This window comes from Daldinia caldariorum, assembly GCF_022478825.1.
Source record: "Daldinia caldariorum strain CBS 122874 unplaced genomic scaffold F4812scaffold_1, whole genome shotgun sequence".
NCBI classification, from domain to species: Eukaryota; Fungi; Ascomycota; class Sordariomycetes; order Xylariales; family Hypoxylaceae; genus Daldinia; species Daldinia caldariorum.
In genome coordinates this window covers 220966-247031 of record NW_025953037.1, presented here as the reverse complement: position 1 = coordinate 247031, position 26066 = coordinate 220966, and the positions used below count along the sequence as shown (strand labels likewise).

At 48.6% G+C, this 26066-nt stretch overlaps 8 protein-coding genes across 8 annotated transcripts in view; 6 read left to right on the top strand and 2 right to left on the bottom strand.

The window, feature by feature from the left end:
* The first annotated feature begins 371 nt into the window (after positions 1-371).
* F4812DRAFT_407814 (uncharacterized protein) lies at positions 372-3282 on the top strand. The gene has a single exon (XM_047932325.1). The coding sequence runs from the start codon at positions 906-908 to the stop codon at positions 2871-2873; it is 1968 nt and encodes a 655-aa protein (XP_047794526.1). The 5' UTR covers positions 372-905; the 3' UTR covers positions 2874-3282.
* F4812DRAFT_2696 (uncharacterized protein) lies at positions 2911-3282 on the bottom strand. Its single transcript, XM_047930889.1, has one exon. The coding sequence runs from the start codon at positions 3202-3204 to the stop codon at positions 2947-2949; it is 258 nt and encodes an 85-aa protein (XP_047794527.1). The 5' UTR covers positions 3205-3282; the 3' UTR covers positions 2911-2946.
* Positions 3283-3885: 603 nt separating this feature from the next.
* On the top strand, positions 3886-6715 carry F4812DRAFT_2678 (kinase-like protein). The gene is made up of 2 exons (XM_047930867.1): positions 3886-4896; positions 5033-6715. Exons 1-2 carry the CDS (start codon positions 4071-4073, stop codon positions 6073-6075), a joined length of 1869 nt encoding a protein of 622 aa, XP_047794525.1. The 5' UTR covers positions 3886-4070; the 3' UTR covers positions 6076-6715.
* A 623-nt stretch (positions 6716-7338) lies between these two features.
* F4812DRAFT_2581 (uncharacterized protein) lies at positions 7339-11039 on the top strand. The gene is made up of 2 exons (XM_047930775.1): positions 7339-7695; positions 7816-11039. Exons 1-2 carry the CDS (start codon positions 7640-7642, stop codon positions 10760-10762), a joined length of 3003 nt encoding a protein of 1000 aa, XP_047794524.1. The 5' UTR covers positions 7339-7639; the 3' UTR covers positions 10763-11039.
* Positions 11040-12375: 1336 nt separating this feature from the next.
* F4812DRAFT_454018 (uncharacterized protein) lies at positions 12376-12833 on the bottom strand (the record flags this gene model as incomplete). The annotated part of the gene is made up of 2 exons (XM_047936569.1): positions 12376-12599; positions 12668-12833. 2 exons carry the CDS (start codon positions 12831-12833, stop codon positions 12376-12378), a joined length of 390 nt encoding a protein of 129 aa, XP_047794523.1.
* A 3399-nt stretch (positions 12834-16232) lies between these two features.
* Positions 16233-21337, top strand: F4812DRAFT_2526 (uncharacterized protein). The gene is made up of 2 exons (XM_047930748.1): positions 16233-17562; positions 17616-21337. Exons 1-2 carry the CDS (start codon positions 16671-16673, stop codon positions 21197-21199), a joined length of 4476 nt encoding a protein of 1491 aa, XP_047794522.1. The 5' UTR covers positions 16233-16670; the 3' UTR covers positions 21200-21337.
* A 946-nt stretch (positions 21338-22283) lies between these two features.
* Positions 22284-23393, top strand: F4812DRAFT_448876 (putative ER-golgi SNARE complex subunit; the record flags this gene model as incomplete). The annotated part of the gene is made up of 3 exons (XM_047935907.1): positions 22284-22499; positions 22578-22663; positions 22742-23393. The coding sequence occupies 3 exons, from the start codon at positions 22284-22286 to the stop codon at positions 23391-23393; spliced, it is 954 nt and encodes a 317-aa protein (XP_047794521.1).
* A 1416-nt stretch (positions 23394-24809) lies between these two features.
* Positions 24810-26066, top strand: part of F4812DRAFT_2439 (Aldo/keto reductase) — a 1752-nt gene continuing 495 nt past the window's right edge. Inside the window, exons 1-2 of the mRNA XM_047930660.1 lie at positions 24810-25035; positions 25279-25956. Of these exons, the coding sequence (XP_047794520.1) occupies positions 24978-25035; positions 25279-25956 (736 nt within the window). The 5' untranslated portion in view covers positions 24810-24977. The remainder of the gene's footprint in view (positions 25036-25278; positions 25957-26066) is intronic.

Sequence of the window (26066 nt, the reverse complement as noted above, 5' to 3'; positions counted from 1 at the left end):
ACTTTTGGTTTCCTTGGGGAGAGAGGTAGCGGGGAGGGAGGGGTTTATTTTTGATTTACATCACTTGCAATGATACCTGATCTTGGTCACGGAGGTCCGAGACAACGAGTGATGACAAAATGGTGTACAAGGAAAGAACTTGATTTTTTTTATGTACTAAACACATCGGGTTTACAGGACGGTTTCAAGGACGGGAGCGGGGAGAGAATTTGATACCTCTGGATCGTTGGAATTTTCTTTGGTGGACATGTATAATCATAACACTATTTCGAATGCCCAGTTAATGACAACTGATTGTGAAGAAGCTGGAGCGTCCAGGCGACCGAAGTGTTCCGTTGGGGTCCCCGTTAAAACAACGCTAAAACCCCACAGTCAACCGTAAACCGTAAACCGTAGCGCAAACTACTTCCCGGCGAGATGAAAACGGTTAAAATAGGGGTCGTCGATCCTCCACTACCACCTGCATAACCAGCTAGAATAGTGGCCGTGATGAGTCAACAGCCGAAATATACCTTAAAGATGCCTAACAAAAATTATCATTGGCCTGGATTTTCATTATTGTTGATTTTGTAGGCTTTGTGCTGATTATTACCAGTCTATTCTACTCCACATTCTACAAACTCAGACTCTCACGATGGATACTTAAATCAACTAACTTCCAATGCAAGTCTTCATTCTCTTTGTGGTCTCTTCCTGCCCGTCCTTGTGTCCATATGTTCCCAGGGTAGCCACGACAGTTTTTACAAAGTATATTGGTTAATCTGAATGTCAATAATATACCCCCCCTACTCTCTGGTATTTCTCTAATATATTGCGCCGTACTTCCAATAGGCATTCTCTATCGTCAATCCGATTTCTTCATAATTAGTCCGCCCGAAGAAAGCTATTCTCACCAACTTATCGTCATGGCTCATCAAAACACTACGGAGTCCCAGTCGAATGTTGGCAATTCCCTTCGACGAAACCGCCTTATGTTAGATATCAAGGAACTCATGGAAAATCCTTACCCCAATATCGCTTTTCACATAAGCAACGACGACCTTTCGGTAGCATGCCTGGTCCTTACGCCTTCTAACTATAAACCCTTACACCTTACCGTGTATTTTTCACCAATGTATCCTCTAGATCCGCCACAAGTCAAAATGAACTCAGACGTCCACCATCCTAATGTCTTTAATGACTACATATGTGCCACCATTCTACGGCGCACCGATGAGCATACACCGGCATACACTCTGAAGGGTATAGCCATCCAACTACTTAGTTTCTTCTCCAGCGACACCATCGAGCAGGACTATGGCGGCGTCAGAAAGAACCTGTCTACATTCAGGGCCGTGGATAGGCAGTTGATTGACTCGTTCACGTGTAACTACTGCTATTTTGGACAAGCCCAATGGAAATCCCCTCGGAAAGCCGTCTCATCGCAGCCTTATGATGCCCGCGTGAGTAATAATCCAGATCAGTGGCCTACCCTTCACAGGGTTTGGAAACCGCGTCACCAACAAACCCAAAGCACCAAATATAAAGTAGAGATACCTCCACCTGCGAAGGTTGCGGTTTGTGAAATCGACCGTCTACCGACCGAACTGATGCTGCTTATTCTTGAGCAGCTAGACTTCGAGGATTTGACAAGCTTTGCTGCCGCTTGGCCTAGGATCAGTGACATAGTCAGGGAGTTCGATGTTATCAGGCAGCGGGAGCTTCAATGCTTCTGTCTCAAGCAAACTTACCATTCCGTAAATCTCGGCGTCGGTGTATCGATCGAGAGTGGCCATATTGCCTCAGAGTTTGACCTTCTTTCCCAGGAAGCCTACAGACACTGGAATATTCGTCTGTCTGTCAACAATCTCCATTTCGATCACTGGCTTCCTTTACCTATCTCTCCCGGGCATTGGGGGAGGGTCAAGAAGTCCGTCAAAATTGCCCTAGATGCAATGGTACAAAAGATACCGAATAAGGGGACTTTCACCGAAGCTCAAGTGCTGTTCACGTTTATGACTGATGTCGTCATTCGACTTACCCAAGTAACAGACTCTACTACCAGCTGCGATTCTTCCAGGACTAACCTTCGTCATGCATCGGAAAAGGCTATTGATTCATACTTCCACCTGTTCCACCTGCTGGTGTGCCTTGCCACCGAGGATCACACCCTGGTTGTGCATGCAAACCGTTTACTACAGAACTTTATAAGTGGAAAACGATCCAAAGTGGAGTGTCCTAGTTTGGGACATCTCCACATTGCCTTGTTGATATCTGACGTCGAGGTTACGGAAGGGCTTATAAAGGCCATCATCATCGAAGCGATTACGAGAAATGTGGTCTGGCTTTTTGATAAGATAGGATCCAACATGCCCGAGCTGTCATATTTGGAGCGGGACCCGGTATCAGCTTACCGCCTGGACCAGACTTTCAGGGGCTCGCGAACTTCTTATCGAATTCTGATGTTCTCAGAGCTATTCCGGCGCACGGCACGGCCTTCTCACAAGAAACCATTGAGCCAAGTTCGCGACGAGTTATTCGACCGCCATGGCGCTCCGCCCCGCGGTGCCGCTCAACGACTAGCAGAGACAATGCGGCGCCTACACACTATCAATGACTTTCCATCTTTCCTCAGAGAGATGGGAATCCAAGAAATACCGAACGCTCGGACTTTCACCGGCCTGCTGCGGAAGGCTGTGCAGTCCAGCATGGAAAAGGGATACTCCCAGCGGGGAGTACCAACCGAATACGCACTTCTATTACGCATAGAGAAGGATCCACATGTGTCGATGAGTGACGAGGAAGCCAGATGGGTTGAAAGCCATCGGCATGAGTACGCCGCCAGCTACCTACAGAGCTTCTTTCCAAACAACAGGAATCTATATAATTACTAAACACGAATAGGTTAGGTACCTAGTCAAGTTGCTCTTTAAGAGGTAAACCATCTGTCTACCTGAGGTATTTTACCTATGTAGGTACCCACCCCGCTGAGGGTATGTACTCTACATAGCTTGGAGTGAGAGTCGTGAAAACGTTCCGAAGCTCTTCGAGGTAGTACATCGGTAGTCGCCTTATTCTGGGCAAAGGGAGCCGGCGCTGCTCGATGCAGATTTGGTGTTCAGGGAGGAGGTAGGTAACAACTATTGTCCCAAGCCATGACAGCAGTAAGCCATTCCATACGGGAATGGATAAAATAATAAATAAAGTTAAACAAAAAAAAAACATATAATTTCCTATACAGTGATACAGCACATGAAGGTGAATGTAGAGAAAAGAAAGAGATAGGTGGTGACGATGACTGATACATGTATAGCGTTTTACATGGATAGCGTTTGGGAAATGTACCAAAAAGAGTATGCGTCAAGGGAATTGATTGGATCGATGGGGCTAGCAAACAACCTAAACTTTTTAGTTTCCACATGGAGTCCGTTAGTATGCAAACACGTACGCTAGGTACCATCGATATGAATTTAAAACGACATGAATTTAAAGAGACGACCTTGTAGAAGGTTCTACATACACTAAATTACATAAAACCATATATCTCGCTAAACCCTTGAGAGCTTAGCACGGACGGTAGTACCCGTTCAATCTTGAAAGTTGAAAAGTTGAATTATTCAATCTTTTTCCTTTCTTTTGGTCTTTTTTTCTGGATCGCAATGTCTTCTCATGGAACTTACTAAATCAAAGAAACGATTATTCTCCACAATTGATTGATTAGTGCGTTGTTCAGTTGAAGCTCGTTATTATTTCCAGGGCGTCACCGTTGAGCTGGGGACGACGGGAGAGAAAGGGATGGAACAGCGTGGCCGTTATTGTCTTAAAGAACACATCACAGCCTCATAACCACACGATCAGCCAAGTAGCCGACTATGGGCGACTGAAAAAATATTACCAAATAGTTTGGAATGGGTTAAATCATTTGTCCAACCGATGGTTCATTTGCATGTCTTCCTCCTTGACTTCTCCGGATGACCGCTGCCTTTTATACGTACACCGTCACATCGTTGCTTGGTTGCCTTGGTTGCCTGGCATTGGCACGGACGCGATACCTTCTAGTTAAGCTTAACTACACGGTTTGATCTTTCATTATGGATCGTAGAGAGGGAACAAGACAAGAAGCAGATTTATCCAGCTCCGAAATCAAGACAGATGGAGGAGATACCCAAAGCATCAGCGTTTCCTCCGATATCAGATCGATATCTGTCTCAAGCTCCCATGACTCCTCGGGCAATATCGACGATGCTGAGGAGCATCGTAAGATGATGCTAGCTAGCTTGCTTGAAGATTACATCCGTGCTCGTGCTGCCGAGTGGCTCAATACCACCAACCCGGGACATAACTATACGAGAAACTCCCCAGAGATTCAGCCTCTCGCGAGACGACTTTTCGCCGACGCAAGTCGAACACTATCAGCGAATGGAGTCATGTCGGATTTTGTCGCATCTGACGCTCTGAGAAATTCTCGTCGCCAATACCTATCAGCTTTAGACAATCTGGTGGCTGGTTCTCAAGCACCCGCATCTCCCTTACCCAATGCGATGCGTGACTTGGTTCTTGGGACGTCCCAACTTACTCTTCTACCCCATCCAGCTGATGACTCGAAACTGACCCTCCAGCCTTCCCCAATAAGCCATTATCAATCCTCGTTTAAAGAGTGCGCACTCTTAGGAAAAGGTGGTTTCGGGAAAGTGTACAAGTGTTTCAACCCATTAGACCAAGGGACGTATGCGGTAAAGAAGATCCAACTATCTCCGAGACTTGGAAGAAGGTTTCGCGATGGGAAGCTTGAAGAGCTTCAGCATATCTTACGCGAGGTACAAGCTTTAGCCACGCTGGATCACCCTAATATCGTGCGATATCATGCTACATGGCTTGAGGAGCCTCATCCGTCACAATCAGTTGAAGTCCCACACGGTACGTTAATATATCTATCTAGGTAGTTAGTCTGCTTTATCCCTATTTACCTGACATGGTTGACCGTGCGAATGCGTGTTATCCACGTGGCTGAACCTCGTTTCGACGTAACGATAATCGCTGACTGGCAATTTAGGCTCCAGCACGAAGGCAGACGTATGTCAAAGGAAGCAGTTGCTATTGGAACAATGGCCCTTCTCTGAAGACGAAGAGCACAGGCCAGAGCCGTCAGTAAGCGGCGGTGTTGTTTTTGCAGAAGATACTCAATCTTGCCGTGATAGCAACGCTAATGATCAATTAATTAATGAACAACAATGGTTTGAGAAGCTTACCTCTGAGGAAGCTTTTACTGAGAGCCTTTCCTTGTCAAATCCCAGCGATATATTTACAGACGGGAAAAGCCATCTAGCAAACACGAGCGGAAATCGGGGGGCGTTCGACGCAGTCGGATACACCTTATACATACAAATGTCCTTATATCCAATGACACTAGCTCAGTATATATCTCTTTCTTCTAGCGGGCGTGAGGCCTTAAGACACTGCTTTCATCTTGTCCCAAGCCTTAGGCTCCTTCATGCCATACACGCAGGGTTACGGTACGTCCACGCTAAAGGTTTCATACACCGAGACATTAAGCCGGGCAACATATTCCTCTCCTTACCCGAGGCTGAGCCAAGAAGCGGATACTGTAACCTTGCATGTAATTCTTGTCGGACAGGGGCCGGAAATCTACTTCCGCAATGGCTTAATCCGCGGATTGGTGATTTTGGGCTGGTGACCCAACTTGCGCGCGGGGAGTTGCCTCTATCAATTGCAAAAGACAATAGCTCGTCAACATCGAATCGCCCTGTCGGCACTACGTACTACCGGCCACCGTCGTCAAAAGATGCCGACAACGAGAAAGTCGACATATTCGCTCTAGGTGTCGTGTTCATCGAAATGGTATGCCCCTGTGCAACAGCCATGGAACGAGTCGATATGCTTCAGAGACTGCAGATGGGTTGTGTACCAATGAGTCTGGAACAAGGTCTCGAACGCGAGGGCTATGCCCCTGAGGTCATTGAGGAGGTAGTTTCACTGGCAGAAGCGATGGTTCGCCCTGATTCGAGAACCAGATGGTCTAGTCGGCAAGTAGATGAGGCGATCGAAGAGGTACTACGGAAATGCGAAAAGCCATAACCTACCTGGTAGCTTAGGTACCTATCGTCTTTGACATTGATTTACTTACTGGGTGCTTTCGCGCGGACCTTGACTATATGAGCCTTTGGTTGAATACCATGATTGAGATTACAACTTTTTTCTTTTCGACGAAAGATAGCTCCTACCTAACCTAACTTAGGTACCTATTCATAATATACCTTGGATAATAATAAGAGTATAATTTCAGCTATAGAAATATTTAACTAAATCAATGATAAGCCACTTTAGAACACGATGGAAGCACCCTTGCCGGTTCGCAACGATAATTTAGACATCAACCCTCATTTGCTAGACATGCTAGTAACACAACTCAGTCTATGTACAAGTGTATGGGTAGTTGAATGCCTGTTGTAGGATTTATTCTATTTTAAACTACCTAACCTTAGGTACCTTTAGCTCCTGCTCTATACGATAGCATGTCTGTAGTTGGAGGAGGTTATGTTTGCATACATCAACATTAGTTTACTTTAGCCTGAACGAGATTAGCTATCGAACATGCCGGCATGCCTACCTAATTCTGATACTGATAGGAGGTAGTTTGTCTAATGCTGCACTACTATGTAGGTTAGGGACACTTACCTATACTACCTAGTTCCCGTAATTGGCTCGTGGCTGTGCTCGCGTGCAACTACTCATAAGTTACGATGTGAAAGTTGAAATACGAATACCATGTAGCCAATTGAAAGTCTTGGCGCTGTGGTAGGGGTCCAGATGGGGCATGTGCCCATCCACTGCGGGATTACGTATGTACCTAAATACAGGGTGTTGCAGGCGCCGACACAAGTTAACACAAACATGTATGTACCCACATACCCACATAGGTATTTGTTCATAATTAGGTACCTTAGAGCAGGGCGGATCGCAATGTCTTTCTGGATGTTTAGTTAGGTACGAGCACCTGCTAAGGTTAACTTTAAGTACTTATATGTTTGTATTGTAATTTTTTTTGGTGCTAAATTATCCAAACTATCGTCATCCCGACCAAATGGATTTTCAACCAAACATCCTATTGTTTTTCTCCAACATTACATCCTCCTCCTCCTCCTCGCAAGTTTTGTCGCGGCAGGCTTTAAATCTTTTCTACCGTACATATTCTATTCTAACCTCTTGAAACTATCGTAACATCGAATATCAAATATCGATCATCATCATCGTCATCATCATTATCATCGCCATCTTCCAAATCCTTGCATCTATCTATACAGGTCCACCTCTTATAGCTCTTCCCGCTTTGCCTGCATTCAATTTACGACAGCCATTCGCCTCTTCTTCCGCATCCGACCAGACATCATTTATCCGTCTGCTAATTTTGTGATACCTTTCTTAACAACTACCTACGTCAACACGGGTTACCCGGCACCCCTTGATTTAAACCTTTGAGGCGCATTGAATAATTCGCCCGTTTGTATCGTCGCCGATTACGTTAGACCTATTCTCGCGTACTTTGTTTTCCATTTATTTATCCCCTGCCGTATCCAAAAACCCGAAATCTATTTATTCTAGATGTTGCGGTAGCTTATAAGGCATTCCTCGATTTGCTACCATGAATGAAGGGTCGTACAATAATGTCGTCCGGAACAACAGCCTGTTCTCCCCAATGTAAGTTTATGCTCCTGTCGTAATCGCCCGCAATATATAGATATTCATATTTTATATTCTATCTACACATGTCAATCTTACCTAGTTCATTCGCTACTGACACCTATATTTTCCACGTAGGACGCCTTCTACCCCTAATACCTATAAGGCAAATGTAAACCGAACCAAGACAAGAAAATGGGTAGAAGCTAAGGTTCAAAGCTACGACGGTGATGATTGGGGTAATGAATACGAGGACGAATATGGCGATCCCGAACCGGAACCCGAGCCTGCACCTAGGGTCGCTGCGTTACGACAACAAGCGAACACCCAGCAACCGAGAACATTCTCTCATTCTTCGGTCGGCATGGTTAGCTCATCGAACAGACTGGGTCCTTTCGGGACAAGAGACTCCAATGGCCCGCCATCTTTGCATATTGAAACAGGATCGAACTCAGGACCTCGAGCAGTCGACACTACCACGTCTGCCGATCAAGGATCAACATCGTCTCGCTTCCCCCCTCGTGATACGAGTAGAACACGTGAGGAAAGTCGCATTAATGACAGGAATACCCCTGAACCAGATTCTCGACTGTGGACGCAAAGAATATCATCATCCCCCACAAAGCCTTCGGACCTAGTTCGATCTTCAGACCATTACAACCGACCGGGTGAAGAGAGGGAGAAAGATGGTAGGACTATAGAGTCGGGTGGACTTACCGTAGAAGGCAGCTATGGTCGGAATAATATGCTTGAGCCACAGGGAGAGCCTACGAACCAGGGGCGACTTTCCACCAGTCCCAAGTTGCCCGACCTGGCACGCATGTCTGGGTTTGGCGATGATTTCTTCTCGACTGCTGGAAACTATAATTCTCAAGCACGTCCAGGTTTACCGACAATTCCGGATACTCAACAGACGGATGGAGCTGGGAATGCGTCTAACGAATTAACTAGATTGAATAACGAACGGCGTGGCACTTTTGGAATCTCTGAAGAAAACAATCCCTCAAGTACTTTGGCGGGCCCAAAGCTCCAACCGAACCCCCAAATCATTATGCCGCCGCTCGCCGCTGATTCTGAACCGAATAAGAGTAACATCGTCAATACAACTAACCAATCTGCAACATCTAGACCTCAACTCCCCGGCACTTGGGTGTCCGAAACTACCAGTGTCGGTTCAGGCTTTCCAACGCCCACAGAAAAGGTCGAGGGGTCCGGCCTGGCCTCCTTGGGTGGCGCCGCGAATACTAACGCGTCTCCAATAAGCATGAGACACGCGGAGCTCTCTGATCTCGAACCAACCACTGCTGTCCGACAGCTGCCGTCAAAATACGCTGACTTAGATGCAGCGGCTGAAATTAGAGCTATGCGTACGTCTAAGGAGGACTTCAATAATTCTGTTGGGAAGCATGACGAAAAAATAGCATCGAAAGTAATCGCTGCTGGACCTGGTTATCACCCGACGCCTTCGTCTCTTCCACCTTTAAAAACGGGTAATCACCTCTCTTCATTGTCTAATACTGCTTCACTGGAGAAGCAAGAGTCTCCCGAAGTAACTGGTATGGGATTATCGGTCTTACAATCGAGGGATTCTCCCTCATCGTCTTCGACTCGTCAGAGTGCGACGATCGGCTCAAGTTTCGCTCCTACAGCGCCGCTAAATCCACGTCGATCCATCATCGCTCCAGCAGAGGTTGTGACACCCACGATACAGGAATGGAAGTCTACTCCGAGCACTATCGATACTACATCTCCTGAGAAGGAAAGCGACAAGTTGAGAGAAGAGATAATGAAATCTTTGAGCACAAGTCCAGCCACCAAACCTGATGCGAATACTGTCCTCGACGCGTCTCACGCGGCTTTTGACCCAGCGCCAGACAGGCTGACCCGGGAGAGTACTTACTTATCTGATGTCTACGATGATTACCTAGCGCCAGTGGAGGATAAGTCTCTCCAAGAGACGGGTTTGCTTCTTAAGCAGGGTTCTGGATCAGCCAATTACGGGATGGGCGAGAGTGAGACTGAACCCGGGCAGGATCTACAGAAGGGAAATACCTTTCCGGATATTCGTCCTTTGAGTCCACATAGAAGCCCGGAGCAGGGGAATGCAAACTGCCAAAACCGGTTCTCTTGGGAAAATGATGCCGGGAAGAATGCGCTCAATCCTGCCGTGGTGATTCCAAGTGTGTCAGCAACTCCGAGTGATTCAGCTAATGATAGCCGGATTGGAAATGAACCTTCTCAAGCGACGGAGCCGAATGCGATTGCTACTCTCCCAAGTGCTCTGAAAGCCCGGACAGAGAGCCGCGCCACTATATCCCATCAAATATCTGATGTTAGCAGCCGTGCTGCGGGAGATCTATCAATAACCAGTTTTGATTCACCGTCTCCTGTTTCGCAGGTGACGGATAATGGTCATAGAACTCAACCTGCAGCGCCTGAAACATCGCGTTTATCTTTAGCAGAGGAGAAAGAACAAGCCTTGGTCCAATCATCATCAAACACGTCGTCGATCGAACAGCATCCCGCCCTAACACAACCCGTCGAGTCTGCAGTTGAGCCGCCACCTACCCTTCAACCCGCCTTTGTAACCCATCTATCTCCGCAACCAAAGATTATGGCGTTCAGAGACATTCTTAACATCGTGTCAATTGAACAGAGAATACAAAAGTTCGATGAAACGCGGACCCAGTTCTATTCCATGGATTCTGGCTTATCAAATTGGATTTTGTACATGCAGAGCCAGCCAGAGCATGGAACAGATTCAGCGATGCCAATTGGAGGACGAACGTCTCCGGGTATCAAATCTGCATCTCAACAACCATATCGCCAGACGTATTCAAATTCCCACAGCCCTGATGCCCCAGTACAACGCGGAAGGGCTGCGAGTAACAATTTGCAAAACATGTTCACAGGTCCAACTATGACTAATTTGGGCTCCTCTGGTGCTCAGGTTGGGACAAAGAGTAAGGAATTGTTGCAGGCCGCAGGGGCGTTTGGTAATAAGGGGATGAAGTCGGGCATGAAATTATTTAATAAGGGCAAAAACAAGCTTCGCGGAACAGGCGACAAGGGCCTTTTCCAATAGTATTGCCCCTGTCTTCTCTCTCTCTCTCTCTTCGTGTTTTAACTTTCGATTAAGGAGGTTTTATGAGAGCAACGAGTTTATGTTGCAGCGCCGCATTCTGTCTGGATTAAATGATAAAAACGGAGGGCGAAGAGGGCTCTTGTGTGAGGGGCGGAGGCACTGTTTCCCTGCTATTCATATCTTCCAGCTCGGGCTTTTTTTCATCTCTACTGTACTAATTCATCTTGCGAGTACGTGCATTTCTTATTTGGGTTGGGTGAGAGAATCTAGGCGGCGATGTGTAGGTTGTACGATTTATCGGGAGCATGGAATCTAGTCGAAGGACGGAGGTAATTCGATCTAAGATGGCATAATACTAAAAATGAATCCCGTTACTGGTCTTAACTATTAAAGCCATGAATATAAGTCCCTTATATGGGACTGTATTGGAACTTGGCAGAAGGCATCTATGTTGGTGCGATTGGGTAAATACCCCAAACCGTAACAATCACGTACCTTACATACGGATTTGTACTGTGTATCGCGTTCTCAAAAGCGGCCAGTCAACTGGGATATGATGCATATACTGCGGCGTGCCCGCGCTGTTGCGCAACACGCCTCGGTTTCGCATCTTGCAATGTCTATCTCATGGTTGGCTATTAACGATCGAAATAGGCGAAATGTTCCTAGTCTAACTTGGCATCCTAGGCTTGCCGCTCCGTGTTTATTCAACTTGTTTAGCAATGTTACCTTGCTCCATATGTGCTGAGCATTAACCTGCTGCTATGAGGAAAAACTTGGAAATTGCAGGAATATAATAATAGAATCTTTGTTGGTGCTAGATTCGGTACTTTAGGTTAGGTACCTGTCAACTTATGGAATACATAGTATATATAGTATCATGCTTATACGAAAAAAACAAAACAAAAAAAAACAGTCCGATTATTTATATCACTATACGTCGCCAACACGACAAATGGTAGGATATCACTGTTAACCGCAAAGCTGAATAATTCGAGAGGAAGTAAGGAGAATAGTGACAATTATCCCGTAGGATTTAAGTAGCAAAATCACCAGCATACCCCAACCGCGTTTACACGTGTGGACAAGGGGGTGATGATCCTTCGCCCTACCACTCGATCTTCGCAACTATTATCATCGGCGATACGAGCTCTGATTGGCCACAATAAAGGCGATGAGAAAGAGACATTCAGCGGCCCAGTACTCAAATACATGTCTGTCATACTTTGCATTTTGGTGTAGTAACGGGGAATACCGTTAATGTCCCGTACCTCCATTAAATGAACACTCCTTCCTACCAGGCGCCATTCCAAGCATCACTTACTTCCCTCCTTTGGCGTTCAATTTCGCTTGAAAGCTCCTGCAACCCCTGCCCGTGGCTCATTGCGGCATCCTAAGGCGAAGTCAATAAGCAACAACAACAATTCGTAGTCTTCTCGAACGAGAATGATCGAGGAGACGACGACTTACCTACCTACTTCCATGAATCGTGGAGCCATGGAGAGGTATTTGATTGCCCCAGCGTGAAGGCCCTCGAAAACGACGGCGTTTTTTTTCCATCTCCGACAACATTCGTCCACGATCATTTCGGCGGATTCTTCTGCAGTGCAGCCCTAAAGGTTTAGCCTCGCCTTTCGCCTATCCTGCGATGATCCCCTTCGATCTCGGCATAGTGCGACGACGGCGGCAGATCGATCGAAATCGGGCTCGTTGGAGTGGAACGAGGTTTCCACGACACCTGTCGTGATCGATACAACAGCGACGCCGAGCAGCGCGAGCTCGAGGCGCATGGCATCGGAGATGCTCTTCGCGGCAGCTTTAGACGCGAGGTTCGGAGCTATGATTAAGAGAAATTGGCGAGCGAGAACCCTTACCCGAAGAACCAGGTTGCGTTAGGTAAGGTACCTATCCATAGGGTATGGATTACGGCGCCGCACGTGTTCAGGTTGACGATGCGGCTACGGTTCGCAATGAAGACGTCGGCAAATGCCTGGATCGTTCGGACAACGCCCCAGATGTTGATATCAAAAACATGCTTCGCCTTGTCGATGTCGGCGTCGAGCATGGGCATGGTGTATCCGACTCCGGCATTGTTAAAAAGCACGTGTAGGCCGCCGCCGCCGCCGCCTTGACCGACGAGTCAAACAGGACGTCGACCTGTAACACGGTCACGTTCGCCATCTCGGGGAGTTCTTGCGGGATCTTCGAGATGTCCCGGGCCGTTGCGAAGACGTGGCGGCCGCGTCGATGCCACCATCAGAGCATCCTGTGATGGAGACGGTCTTGGAAGACATCTTGGTGGGCTATCTTGGGCAATGTGTCTAGGAAAAACAGGGGTCTGTAACTAAAGTAATGGCAACAACCGGCCATTCAAGCCAACTTCCCGAATCAGATCGCTGGTACCGAGATTTAGTTTTATTGAATCGTATAAGCGCTATTTTACTGACCCCTGTTTGGGCCGTCGAGAGATACGTAGTGTTTAATGAGTTTATCAATGCCTCCCTGCCTTCGGGTATCCTTGCCAGGACAACTCCGTGGAAGGTCTCCAAGTCTGTTGTGTGACCACAAGTCGCTTTGACAAGCCCTCAAGTGTCGGGTTTTCCGTCATGAAAAGGAAGCAGCAGTGGAAAAGTTTTGAATACCTACACCGCCGAGAGAACGGCCGATGTTAGCGAAGACGCAGGACTTATCATACCTTCCAGAAACTGGGTTCGACAAAACAAACACGCCCGGGTATCCCGGAGATGTCGAGTGTTGTTATGTTCTGGAATCCGAGCCGTCATTAAAGGACCGCGTGAGCCGTTGAGTGTCTACCTAGACAACCTTATCTGACAAGACGAGTCCGCTGTATGCGGTGCTGAGGATGAAGCAAAAACGATTGTCATGTCTTGTTCAAAACGTTAGTCTTATATCTGATAGATCAAAAGCGCCCGTTTATTCAAAGGAACTCGCTCGCAACTCAGGCAATATTAACTTTGCCCAGTTCATATAGAGCCTCCCGGCGACGAAAATAAAGCCTACAGAAACCAAGATTGATCCAGCGACCAAAGCCCCGACCCAAAGGCTGGTAGGATCGACTAGATTAGAGCGCAAACCCTTTGATGCTTGCGCTGCAGGCACATCTCAGAGATTGACCACCCCTGGTGGGAATTCTGTAGACATGAGGAGCAACTGAGTAGCAGTGCTAAAACCTTAACAGTACGATAGCGTTGGTGTTTCAACGGGCTGGAGAATCAGTACGGCATCCGTGTCTCCTTCACTCTTTCTTCTACTCTGTCTAAGAGGTAAGCAATGGGCATCAGTAGCGTCCCCGATTGTTTTTTTAGGTGGTAGTTGTTGCGACAGATATGCACACATCCGACAGACTGAAGCATCATCGCTAAATTCGGATTGACAGCAGTAATTGTCATTCGGAACAGAGAAAGGAAAGGGGGTGCGCATCACGTAACCCAAGGCAGGTTGTATTGGAGATGATATCATTCGCTGAGCTGTTCTCTAGACCTAATCTGTTGGTAGAAGTCAGAGATGAGCTTACTGCCCAGGACGTTACAGCAAAGACGCCAGAAGCCGACGAGGAAGCCCACAATGCCAACTTCATGCTGGACATGGCAGCTCTCAAGACTGAATGTCTAGGAGACCCAGCGCACTCGTACGGTTCACGCCATACCATGATGTGGGGGGTTTCCGCTGTCACGTTTGACGCCTATCGTTCTGTGAGCAAAGATGGTCAAAATACCGGGCAGAGTAGTAAGTCAACCAACAACCCTCCACCTAGCAGCTTTCTAGCCTGGGGCTCGCCTCCTTACCTCTGTCCGGCGAGGCGGATGGCCTGCCCCGAGGTCATTCTCATCGCTGCACTTCTCGTCATGCAGGCAGACCTGGTGCCCAACGGCCAATGGGGGAAACTCAGGCTGTGGGCCATAATGATCTGGCCTCTGTTCTCAGTCAGTCCGACTGTAGACCTAAAGGTGGAAGTGAAGCCCAGGGTAGGCGCCGGAAGATGGCGTATCAAGACGGGAATGAATAAAAACGCAAACATACCACTTGTCTCGGGATAGTCTTTCAACCAGCTGCGGATATGAGTCCTTCAGGAGTAGTTTCCTATTCAATAGGACAGCCGAAAGACGCCGTCAGTCTCGTGGCGCATCTAAATTTGGGGGCGATCTATAGCACATCAGTTATTGGCCAGGCCTTCGCCACATATGTATGGTCATCCTCCGGATCGAGATAGCAAGTGCGGTTGCTATTATGTCTGTTTTGAAAGTTCAGGCGAACTAGCAAAATACATTGCAGACAATAAGAAGAAACGGCTCGAATGCCGGTGACGAATTGAAGTTCTGCAAAGGCTTGAGGCCTTTAGCACGACCTAGGGGGTAAAACGAAGATTGTCGTGTTATAACATTTTTATAAATAGTATAAAAGCTATCTTTCCAATGGAATATCACGCATAACCTTTCGGAAACTGATAAAGAAACAGATAAGCTAATGGAACTTATAGCTCTTAACAGGTACGCCACCAAACAGCTACCAGGCTTGCAACTTTTAACTACACTGCCTGTAATACAGCATTCGAATTCTGTTCTGTATGTTAGGTATTATTTTAAGAAATAGCTAAAGCTCGGGCTGTGGTGGTACCCCGGTAGCCCGTCGGGGTGTCCTCATGTATTTCGTATCTACCTAGGTAGGTTAAGTACCTAGGGACTTGTAAAAGCATTATAATCCTACCAAAAGCCTGTTTAAAAAAGGGGCTAAGCTAAGTCCAGCCCTACCAATCAAGTTCGTCGCTAGAACCCAGAGAGAGCAAAATATGCCTTAGAGGCACAGACAAAAGGGTCGTACCGTAGTGCCATGGCCCATAGTGTCTCGGCCGTCTCGTCATTTTATCATAAGAGAGAGAGCCTTGCGCTGGCCTAGCCACTTAGGCAGCTTTTCAGGTACCAAAGATATAAAAATCGGGTCCCATCAATCCACCGTCAACCGCTTCCCCCCCCAGTCCCCGTCCCCGTCCCATCTGCCATCTTAGGTACCTAGCTCCATCCCTGCCCTTCTGCCCTTCTAGGCATCCTAGGACATCCTAGCAATTTCAATTTCAAATTCCAGATTTCGGGGACGCGAACACGTTCGTCTCTCACCGTCGCTTCTTAACTCTACTTGCTCCAAGCTCCAAACTCCAACCCTCCTCAACTTCCTCTCCAACAATTATCGACATTGTCGTAGTCTATGTCGGACACTCGCTTTTCATTTTCCGAGCTTCAAGTTGCTCACCGTAACTGATTTATTATTTAAAAGTTGGACTGGACTGGACTGCATTGGATTGTATCTTCAGCGGGAGAGAGATGCTTGTGCTCACCCTTGTCCTTCACGTATTTCAATACTCGGTCTAATCGCCCATTTCGCAAGCCGCACGCCTTTTTTTTTGGTCCGGAATTCGCATCTGAATATTATTATTATTATTATTATTTTATTCGCGACAACATATACTGTCTAACACTAATCTCTCTGTCCCTCTATATCTCACTTGGGTGAGTCTGTCCGGTCAACAACGAGTTTAAAGTTTGATATCCGTCATCTATATTTGTCTATATTCGTCAACCAGCATTTGCGCTCTTGGGGGAAAGGGGTATATTAAAAGAAAAAAAAAAGATATACAAGTAATTGGAACGACAAGGAGACCCAGCAGCATTACAGAGCGGGCTTTGCATTCGGCATCCGAATCAAGCGCAGTTTTAAAAAAATGATGTTGCGCATTTAGTTTACCCAATAGCAAGATTGAATAAGTGCGCCGAAGTGACAATCTCGGGGATTATATTGCCTTCCATACCTTGCTATATCTATCTAACTAGGTCGCTTTTTCTCTGACCAATCTGTACCAAGCCGTACCAATCCGATTGACTGCTCGCGTCAGACTATGAAAGCTCTCAAGGCCGCTGACAGGCCGTATTCGCCAGGTCTCGCCAACTCCAACCCCCCAGAAAAAAAGCTATCTTCTGGCTTCACCCCATTGCCGCCCATTCGCCGTACATCAACATTCGACCTATTATCGAGAAATAACTTCGACGGAGACGACGACGACGAGACCCCATCGCCAGTTGGATCTTCAGATAATGAAATTCCACCAGTACCTCCCATGAAGGACGGCATAAATTACCAACCAAACGGCAATGGGCATATGGCCGACCGGGCACAAGGCGGCGGACAAGTGAACGGCCAATTTATTCGAAACCAGAACTTCACCCACTCTCCGCCTCAGCATCACCCGGGGTTTGCTAACGGCTTTACCCCAGCTCCCAACGGGTTTGCAGCCGGCAGAAGTATTAGTCAACCTAACGGGTCTCAATCTCAGGGATATGTAGGAGGAGGTCCTGTAGCGTTACCTGTGCATCCCGGCCATAATTTTGCCTCGCAGATGGAAGGGAATCCTATTCAAAAATTACCTCCAGGTGGTCAATGGAAGCTAGAGGAGTCTCGCCTTACGGAACCTCTCATCCAACACAAGGCCCGACCGGGGGCGAATAGTCCATCGCAACAAACAGGCTATTACGCATATGATAAGGAAACCGAAGAGTCGCCTCCTACGAGAGGGCAGGGTCCACCACAACGGCCAAGAAATAACAGTAATAGCATACCGCCTGTCTCAGCCGATCGGTTTCGTAACCTCAATCTTTTTGCTCCAGGATCCCAACCATCACATCCGGCGCCCCAACCGCAAGCTGGTCCTGCTCTACCGCCCCGACCTAATGAAAATGTAAGTCAAGGACTGCGGGATGGTCATGATGTTGGGCTTAACAAAGAGGCGGATGGTAAGTCTACCATGTCCAAAACTAGATGGTCGGCTAATAATGTCATCAATTAGTCCACGTTGATGAGGTCTCGGTTTCGAGTGCTACCAGCGAGGGTCAAAATAGCACTCGGCGAGGTTCAGGATTCTTTAGTCTTACCCGCCGGGTCACGGGCGCTGAACAGGAACAGCAAAATTCAAACCATAACAATGCATCCACCAAGGACAAGGCGGCTTCTTTCCTCGGTATGTCGTCAAACCATGTCAAGTATCAACCAAATACGAAATCCGGCCTCGCGTCTTCCTTTGACCATGATGATAATGCAGAGCCTGCGTCGATGAGGAAGAGGTTGTCTGAGCTTACGGGAATGATAAAAGGTGTTGGGAACGCGAAGGATGGGACAAAGGATGACCAGCCAGCTAAACCGACTGGTACGTATGTTCCAAGACCTATGATGCAAGGTCCAATGCAAGGTCCAATGCAAAGCCAAATGCAAAGTCAAATGCAAGGTCCAATGCAAGGTTCAGTGCGCAACCAGATCGGGAATCAGCCATTTCAAGGGCAAGCTGGATTATATGCAGCCCCTTCCGGCATGTTAGGACGGAATAGTCCCAATGGACCTCGACCTCCCGAAGGTCAGCGTCCTCAAGGTGACGAAGACCGTGAAAAGAAGCATGGATTTTTAGGTGGACTTTTCAACCGGCAAGGGTATAAGTCATCAGAAACGAGATCAGAGTCGAGGCAACCGAGCCAGCTTACGTCGCCGCCCCCTCAGCGGCCACCGCCGCAATTTCCTCTGCAACCCGGACAACAAGTCCGACCGGGTCAGATACCCCCGGGACAACAATTCGGTCCGCATCCGATGTATCCCGGCGTACTTGCCATGCAACCGGGCTCGTTAGGAGAGCAGCAAGGCGTGCGAAGGCCTATAGCTCCCGGTTCAGGTCAACCAGATCCTTCTGATACTGTCCAGTCACCTACTTCACCCCAAGTTCTTGAAACTGCCCGGTTAGTTCAGATGCGACGTCCTTCCGAAATAACAGTCTCTCAGAACCCCCTTACCGGATCACCACTTTCGCCTAACCAACGACCACCAACGTCTCAAGGATCGCAAGCCGGTATGCGACCTGGCACCGCGCAGGATGGCAATGTAAGAAATTTTCCTAGACAGATGGGAGCCGATGATGGATTTTCTACCTCTGGCCAGCTTCCGAATGACTTCCATGCCCCCCCGCGCGCGACCTCCTTTGAAATGTCTAATGCTGGTGTATCTTCATCGGCAACACGCTCGACTCCGAATAGAAAACCTGTAGCTTCCGGTCTATCGAAGCAAGACGGTGTATCTCTTACTTCTACTCCGACGACACAAAATTCTATTCAGCAGTCGACGCCAAACCCAAGTGGAGGTGGTGATTCAACGCCGGGGTCCGAGAGCCCAGATGATGAACAGGGATTATCTAATCATCTTCCATCTGGCCAGCAAAGCCCTACCCTTGGCAAGCTAGGACATGTTCGCCAGACGTCTTTCCCGTCTCCGCCTGCGTTAACTCAGCCTGGCCAAGGAACTCCTACCTCAATTGGAAGTACCCAATTCTCTCCCCAAGCGGCGAGGCCCTCGCAGGATCGGCAGATTCTAGCACAATCACACGGGGACTCCCAAGGCCAGAGTTCAGCTGCTGGTGGCTGTCCACAGGATCAGCGATCAAGCTCGCCTTGGAGTCCAAATGTTACCTTCGTCGATCAACCACGTGCAGGACATCTACCAAGACCGCTAGCTTCGACTCCTGACCAGGGAAGCACATTGAGGAAATTTTTCGGCGTCGATCCAGACGGTGAGAGTATTACATCGGTAAAACCGGCAAAGGAGGCGAAAGAAAAGAATGCGGCGGCGAGATTATTGGGAGCCCTGAGAAGAGGCAATAAGTCTGAATCGACGAAGGTTGCCACCGGCCGTCAGACCCCTCCAGTACTACGGCCTGGCCAACAAACCATCGCAACAAATGTACCCCGGCCGTCCGTCAGCTCAGCCAACAACCAACCGTTAGGTCCTCAAGGGATGCAGGGCCCGGTTCGATCGCACCCTCCAATGATGCACGGAGCTGGACGCGGACAAGAACCTCAGTACGCCCAAGTCCCCATCCCCCGTGGTTACGAGGCTGTTCACGGTTATGGTCAGCCGGGTATGATAGCCCCTTCGCCATATAACATCGGACGACCCAGCCAACCACCCTCGAACCAACAATTCCCAGCCTTCGTACCGCCTAGCATTCCTCAAGGCGCTCCGCAACAATGGGATCCCCGAAATGGACCTATCCCACAAGGTATTCAATACGGCCCTCTCCCTGCCCATTTACAGCCAAATCACCAGGGTCTTCCACCACAGTTCCAGCAGAGACAGGCAGACTCGCAATCTACTACACCTACACCGTCCGACCAGGGTACTTTCTTGGACATGGCGGCTACTCCTCCTCAGCGACCCCGTGAAGACAACGGATACGATCCACAGTCAACTCAGGGTGTGCCGCCTCAAGCCATCGGCGGCCCCGCGTTCCATCAACCACCAATTAGGCTTCAGTCCAACCTCCATCAAGTCCAGACCCAGGAGGCGCAAACCCCCTCTAATTCGAATTGGGGCAGCGCTGCAGAAAGCATCCGAACGGGACAATCTCCTAGAAAGCCAGGCCCTCCAATACCCAACGGTAGTCTTCACTCCAAGCCGTCCGACCCTAACGTATCTCCCCCCAGCGACAGCGATGATACGCAACGGTCGCCTCATCAGCATATTGCGACGGCCATGAAGGGTACTCACGCGCATCCACAGGCACCTCAGCCTAGCGCTTCGCAAAATACTCTTCAATTCAACGCGGGCCGTTCCTTTTCTCCTATCGTCGCACAGACAAGGGTACCCGGCTTCGCAGGTCAGAACCAAATGCAGAGCCCACCTCCAATCCAGGAATCCGTCAGTCAAGGAATGCCCAACGGTACGGGCCATCATCTCGTAGGCAAAATGTCGACGACCAACCTGAACGAGCCGCCCCGAAACGCATCGCTCAGTCCAGACGTCAATGCAAACCGCGCGACGAATGTCAGCCCTGAGCCCCCCGCTCCTATTAGGTCGTCCCCCTACCACCAGGTGTCGAACAACAGCTTGAATATCAATGTTGACCACGCGAACAACCCCAAGGAAAACTACGGGGTGGAGGATGATATTTACGATGCTACGCCCAGACTGAACAGCACGGTACAGAACCAAGGCCAGTATCAAGATCAACTCTCAATCCAGGAACCAGTGCGCGCATACGAGAACACAAAATACGCCGGATCGGAGAAGAGCCGCACGGGCTCCACGAACGGAGGAGCGGTCGCGGCAGCCGGTGCCGGTGCCGGAATCGCCGGCGGCGCGGTTGGCCTGGCGGTTACAGCGGACACGAGCAGCATCCAGGGATCCGTAGTAGAAGACCCGTCGCCGCCACAGCGGCCTATTGTCATGAACGTGCCGGCGGAAGCCGAGGAGAAGATCGCCGTGGACCATCCGGTAGAGCTACCCGCGGTGAACGTCGACGACGACGACGGCATGCCCGTGATGAGCGCGACGTCGTACCCCGGGCAGGAGTGGAACCCGTACGAAGCCGGGGAGTTTGGAGACTTTGATATGTAATAAATTCATTCACGATGGTTTTCCTTGTTTCGGTTTGGAAATATGACACGATATTCCGACTTACAAAAAAAAGCGAGAGAAAGAGGGTGGAAAATATACCTCTTTACGTCTAAATATTTGCGATGTTAATATCGATGGAATCGTCATTAGCTGTTATTTCTTGTATGTTGGTTGGAGCTGAAGGGGATACAATTATACCATACCATACCATACCATACTATGCCTTACTATATCATATCATATATGTGATGTCTTTTATTTTTTTTTTCTTAATTTCTACGGATTAGTAGTTACATATTTTAGTTTTACATACCCTAGCGGAGAGCGTCTGCTTTCCGGATCGGAAGTTATCATCAAAATAGTCTTTGTCTTGAAAACTTTGGAGATTCTTGACATGTTAATACCACATGCAGGTAAATGCCCCATAGGTGATGTCACATATCCCCATAATATGTACCTGTGACAGAAATAGAATTATTCAAGTTATGCACCGCCACAACCGAGGCCGCGTTTGACCCTGCAATTTCGCAGAAGAAACAGACTGGCCTCAGGAGAGTTTTAAGGCTGAAGTTTTACGGCGCTGCTTTCATAACCTCAAACACCATGACCAAATAATCCCAAATTACATACTTTATTATCTTATCCTAATTAATCTTACCGGGGATCTCTACCTGCATAGTAATAATCAATTATACATCGTCTTAGATAAGGAAAAGCAAGCATAAATTACCTATCATCTAGAACCTTACCCAGGTACCTACCTCTACCTAACCTGGTATCTCACTTTCGAATCCAACACAGTTTTCCTTTATCCGGTTTTCCCGAATTCTTACCTCTACCTAAGATATTGTCACAACCTCGTTGCCGGTGTCAAAGTCTTCGTATACGATTCGAGCGACCCTCTTCGATCCTCACCGAGTTTCTATACTTTTCTACTCCCAGCAGCTACGACGTTACCTTGCTTCAGACACGCCTCCTATCATAATAATCCTACGATAAACCCGCCTTCGTCTACGCGAAGAGCAGAGAACGCAGAACGAAGAGCAGCCCTTAACTAGCCATCCCGACAACGTGTCAGGTCAGGATGGCCGTCGCATCTATACAAGACCGCACGGCCGAATTCCGGTCTGTGCTTACCCAAGTACAAAAACGACAGGCTTCATCCAAAGTCGGCGCGCAGAGGAGGTCGCTCTTAACCGATTCGCAAAAAGCTGCTGCCAATGGCGACGCGCAACCGCATAGGAGGTCAGAATTCGCTAGGCGCGCCGCCGAGATAGGGCGCGGGATCGCCGCTACAATGGTATTACCTTGCACCCGACTACGACGAAGTCGAGATTGAGATTGAGACACGCAAGAAGCTTGCTAACAGGAGTTTCAGGGCAAATTAGAGAAGCTGGCGCAGTTGGCGAAGCGCAAAACGTTATTCGATGACCGGCCCGTCGAGATCAACGAACTCACCTTTATGTATGGACCTTTCTACTTAAAATGCTGCCAGTTCACATCTGCTAGTTCACGTATCTAACATACATCTTTTCTCGCTAGAATAAAACAGGACCTGTCTTCCCTAAATCAGCAGATCAGCGGATTACAAGCACTGACGCGGCAACAACATCCCAAGGCGGATCAAGTCGGCGAGCACAATAAGAATATCGTGTTAATGCTACAAGGCAAACTGAGCGATGTTGGGGCCAATTTCAAGGACGTACTCGAGGTGCGCACCAAGAATATCCAGGCGTCGCGGTCGCGCACCGAGAACTTCATATCCTCCGTATCGCAACATGTCCAGCCACCATCTATTCAACAATCTGCAAGCCCCTTGTACGGAACACCGAACCGGGGTACACCATCGCCCGGCGCGGACCTCTTAACGCTTAACCCCCCGGCAGCGATAGGCGACCAACAGTTGCTCATGATGGAAGAGGCAGCGCCGCAAAACTCGTACATCCAGCAGCGAGGCGAAGCCATCGAGGCTATCGAGAAGACCATCAGCGAGCTAGGGTCGATCTTTGGGCAATTGGCGCAGATGGTCTCGGAGCAAAGCGAGATGATCCAGCGTATTGACGCCAACACCGAAGACGTCGTCGACAACGTTCAAGGCGCCCAGCGCGAATTGCTCAAGTACTGGTCGCGCGTATCCAGCAATCGGTGGTTGATCGCTAAGATGTTTGGCGTGTTGATGATATTTTTCCTGTGAGTCTTCTTTTTCTCACCGCGCTCCCACTTGATTCTAGCTAACCGTGTAAAATAGTTTATGGGTTCTTATCGCCGGTTAAGAACAAAGCATATGCGAGACCTGTATGAATCAAGAGAAACGAGAGAGATCCTAGTAGAGGTGCCGGTGTACTACTACTACTATTATTATTACTATTACTGCTATTACTGCTATATTATTCACTCTGTATATTATTACGCCGCGTGCCCCCTGGTTCGGGGACGGCGAGCAGTTGGACTACATTTAGTAGACTTTTTAATGGCGTGCATGGCGACGACTTGTTTAATGCATGCAAAGGAATCCTTGAATCCGAATAATGATGAGTACGGTCTTGGCCATGTTAATGTTATTTGGTGCATGATCGTAACTTTTGCGTTCGAGTTTCCCTCGCCTTGGTTGAGTGCTGAACGGGATTGGGTCGGTTCTGGGTAAAATGCTCGCTCTTAGGGAGAAGGTAGGTAGGTAATGAGTTGCAAATTCTGATAACCATAATTCATGATAATTATTGGTGTAGGGGGTTTACAAGGATAGGGGGGATGGGGGATACTCGGTCTTGAATCCAACCGAAGCTTGCTCCTATAATCAATTAACGGATTTATTTCTCCATTGACATATCGCACGAACAACAAGGTCTTCTCGAAGAAACCAAAAGCAATTTTCGATAGGAAGTCGGCGTTTTAATAAAAACGGCAGTATTTACAAGAATTTTTAGTACCTAGGTCATAAGCTCCCAGCAACTCGTCTCGTACCTTGCGGGCGGCGGGGTTTCCCCTACTTTAGTTTAGTCCACGTGTAAGTCGCTGCGGTTGAATCACATCATCCCGAGTAGAATTTGAAATTTCGACCAGTGACGTTTTTCGGTGACCGACTACCCCGACATCGACGGCTTAGTGGAATAACCAAGTATCTAGCCTCTAGTAGATCAGCTCTAGAGTTAAGTACCAGTATAGGAGGCAAGATACCTCTAATAAATGTTGGATACTTGTTCGTAGAATGCATTTGGCAGTATAAGAAATAGTGATTATATATAGGTAGGTAGGTAGTCTACTTCTACTTATAGCGTTTGCCTTAACGGAATGGCAAGTAGGTGGTTATTATACGCTAATTAAGGATATAGATGCTTGAAGTCTTTACCCGGTATCACTTACACATTTGTCTAGGTACGAGATTCTTCTAGTACCATTGCATTAGACAACAGACAGACAGAAAAGGAACATATCCGAAACCACCCCGCGGGACGACCCCAGTCACTATAGCATCGTGAGCGGAGTACAGCTCGCAAGTCGTTCCGCAACTAGCCTCCCCCCTTATCTATACTACTTTGTACCATAGCTCCCTCATTAGTCTACGTAGGCTCGCGTCGTATTTTGCCGGATGTGTCATGATAAATACTGTTACGTAGCCTCTAGGAGGTATCTTGTAGATCGATGACAATATGCCATCTAGGTAGAATATAAATGTCTTTGTCCTTTAATTTATAGTAACTCTAATCGAAAGCTGGCTTGAACGCATAAGGTGCGCGCAGATATAACACATAAGTGAATACTTCTAACTTCTAACTGCACGATGGCACCCTCGTCTTTCAAACTTAACACGGGCCAGGAGATCCCCGCTGTCGGGTTCGGTACGTCCATTTGTTCAACCAGTCGCTTGACCCCCCTCCCCCTCTTCTCACTTTCGCAACACTAGATGAGAAGAAGTAGATCTTTCTTCCAGCATTATCGCAGCAGCTGTCGCAAAAACTAGACACTCAGTACTAAAGTATTATGATAATAATCACGAGCTTCCCAAAAAGAAATGTCCTCTCGGATTATACACTATCAGATGTCACCATCCACTCACTAACACGAACCCCGCCGCAAAATAGGAACATGGCAAGCTGCGCCGGGCGAAGTCGCCAAAGCCGTCGAGCTCGCGATAAAACACGGCTATAAGTTAATCGATGCGGCCTACTGCTACGCGAACGAGGAAGAGGTCGGACAGGGCCTCAAGGCGGCTTTCGACGCCGGCTACGCCAAGCGCGAGGACATCTTCATCATGACCAAGGTGTGGAACACGTACAGCAGCCGGGTCGAGCTCGGCCTGGACAAGTCGCTCAAGGCCCTCGGGCTCGACTACGTCGACCTGTTCCTCGTGCACTGGCCCGTGGGCATGAACCCCAACGGCAACGACGACCGCTTCCCCAAGCTGCCCGACGGCAGCCGCGATATCCTCTGGGACCACGATCACGTCGCCACCTGGAAGCAGATGGAGGGCCTTCTCGAGACCGGCAAGACGAAGGGCATCGGCGTCTGCAACTACAGCAAGCCGTACCTGGAGCAGCTGCTGGCCAAGGCCGAAGTCGTGCCCGCTATCAACCAGATCGAAAACCACCCGGCTTTGCCGCAGCAGGAGGTTGTCGACCTCTGTAAGGAGAAGGGTATCCACGTCGTGGCGTACAGCCCCTTGGGGAGCACAGGTGGCCCGTTGCTGCAGAGCGAGGCTGTTACCAAGGTCGCCCAGAGGAAGGGAGTTAGCCCTGCAACGATCTTGCTAAGCTACCACGGTACGCTATTCTCTACCACCTAATCTGGGGGGGGGGGGGGGGGGGGGGGGGGGGGCGGGGGGCGGGGGGGGGCGGGGGGCGGGGGGGGGGGGGGGGGGGGGCCCGCGAAG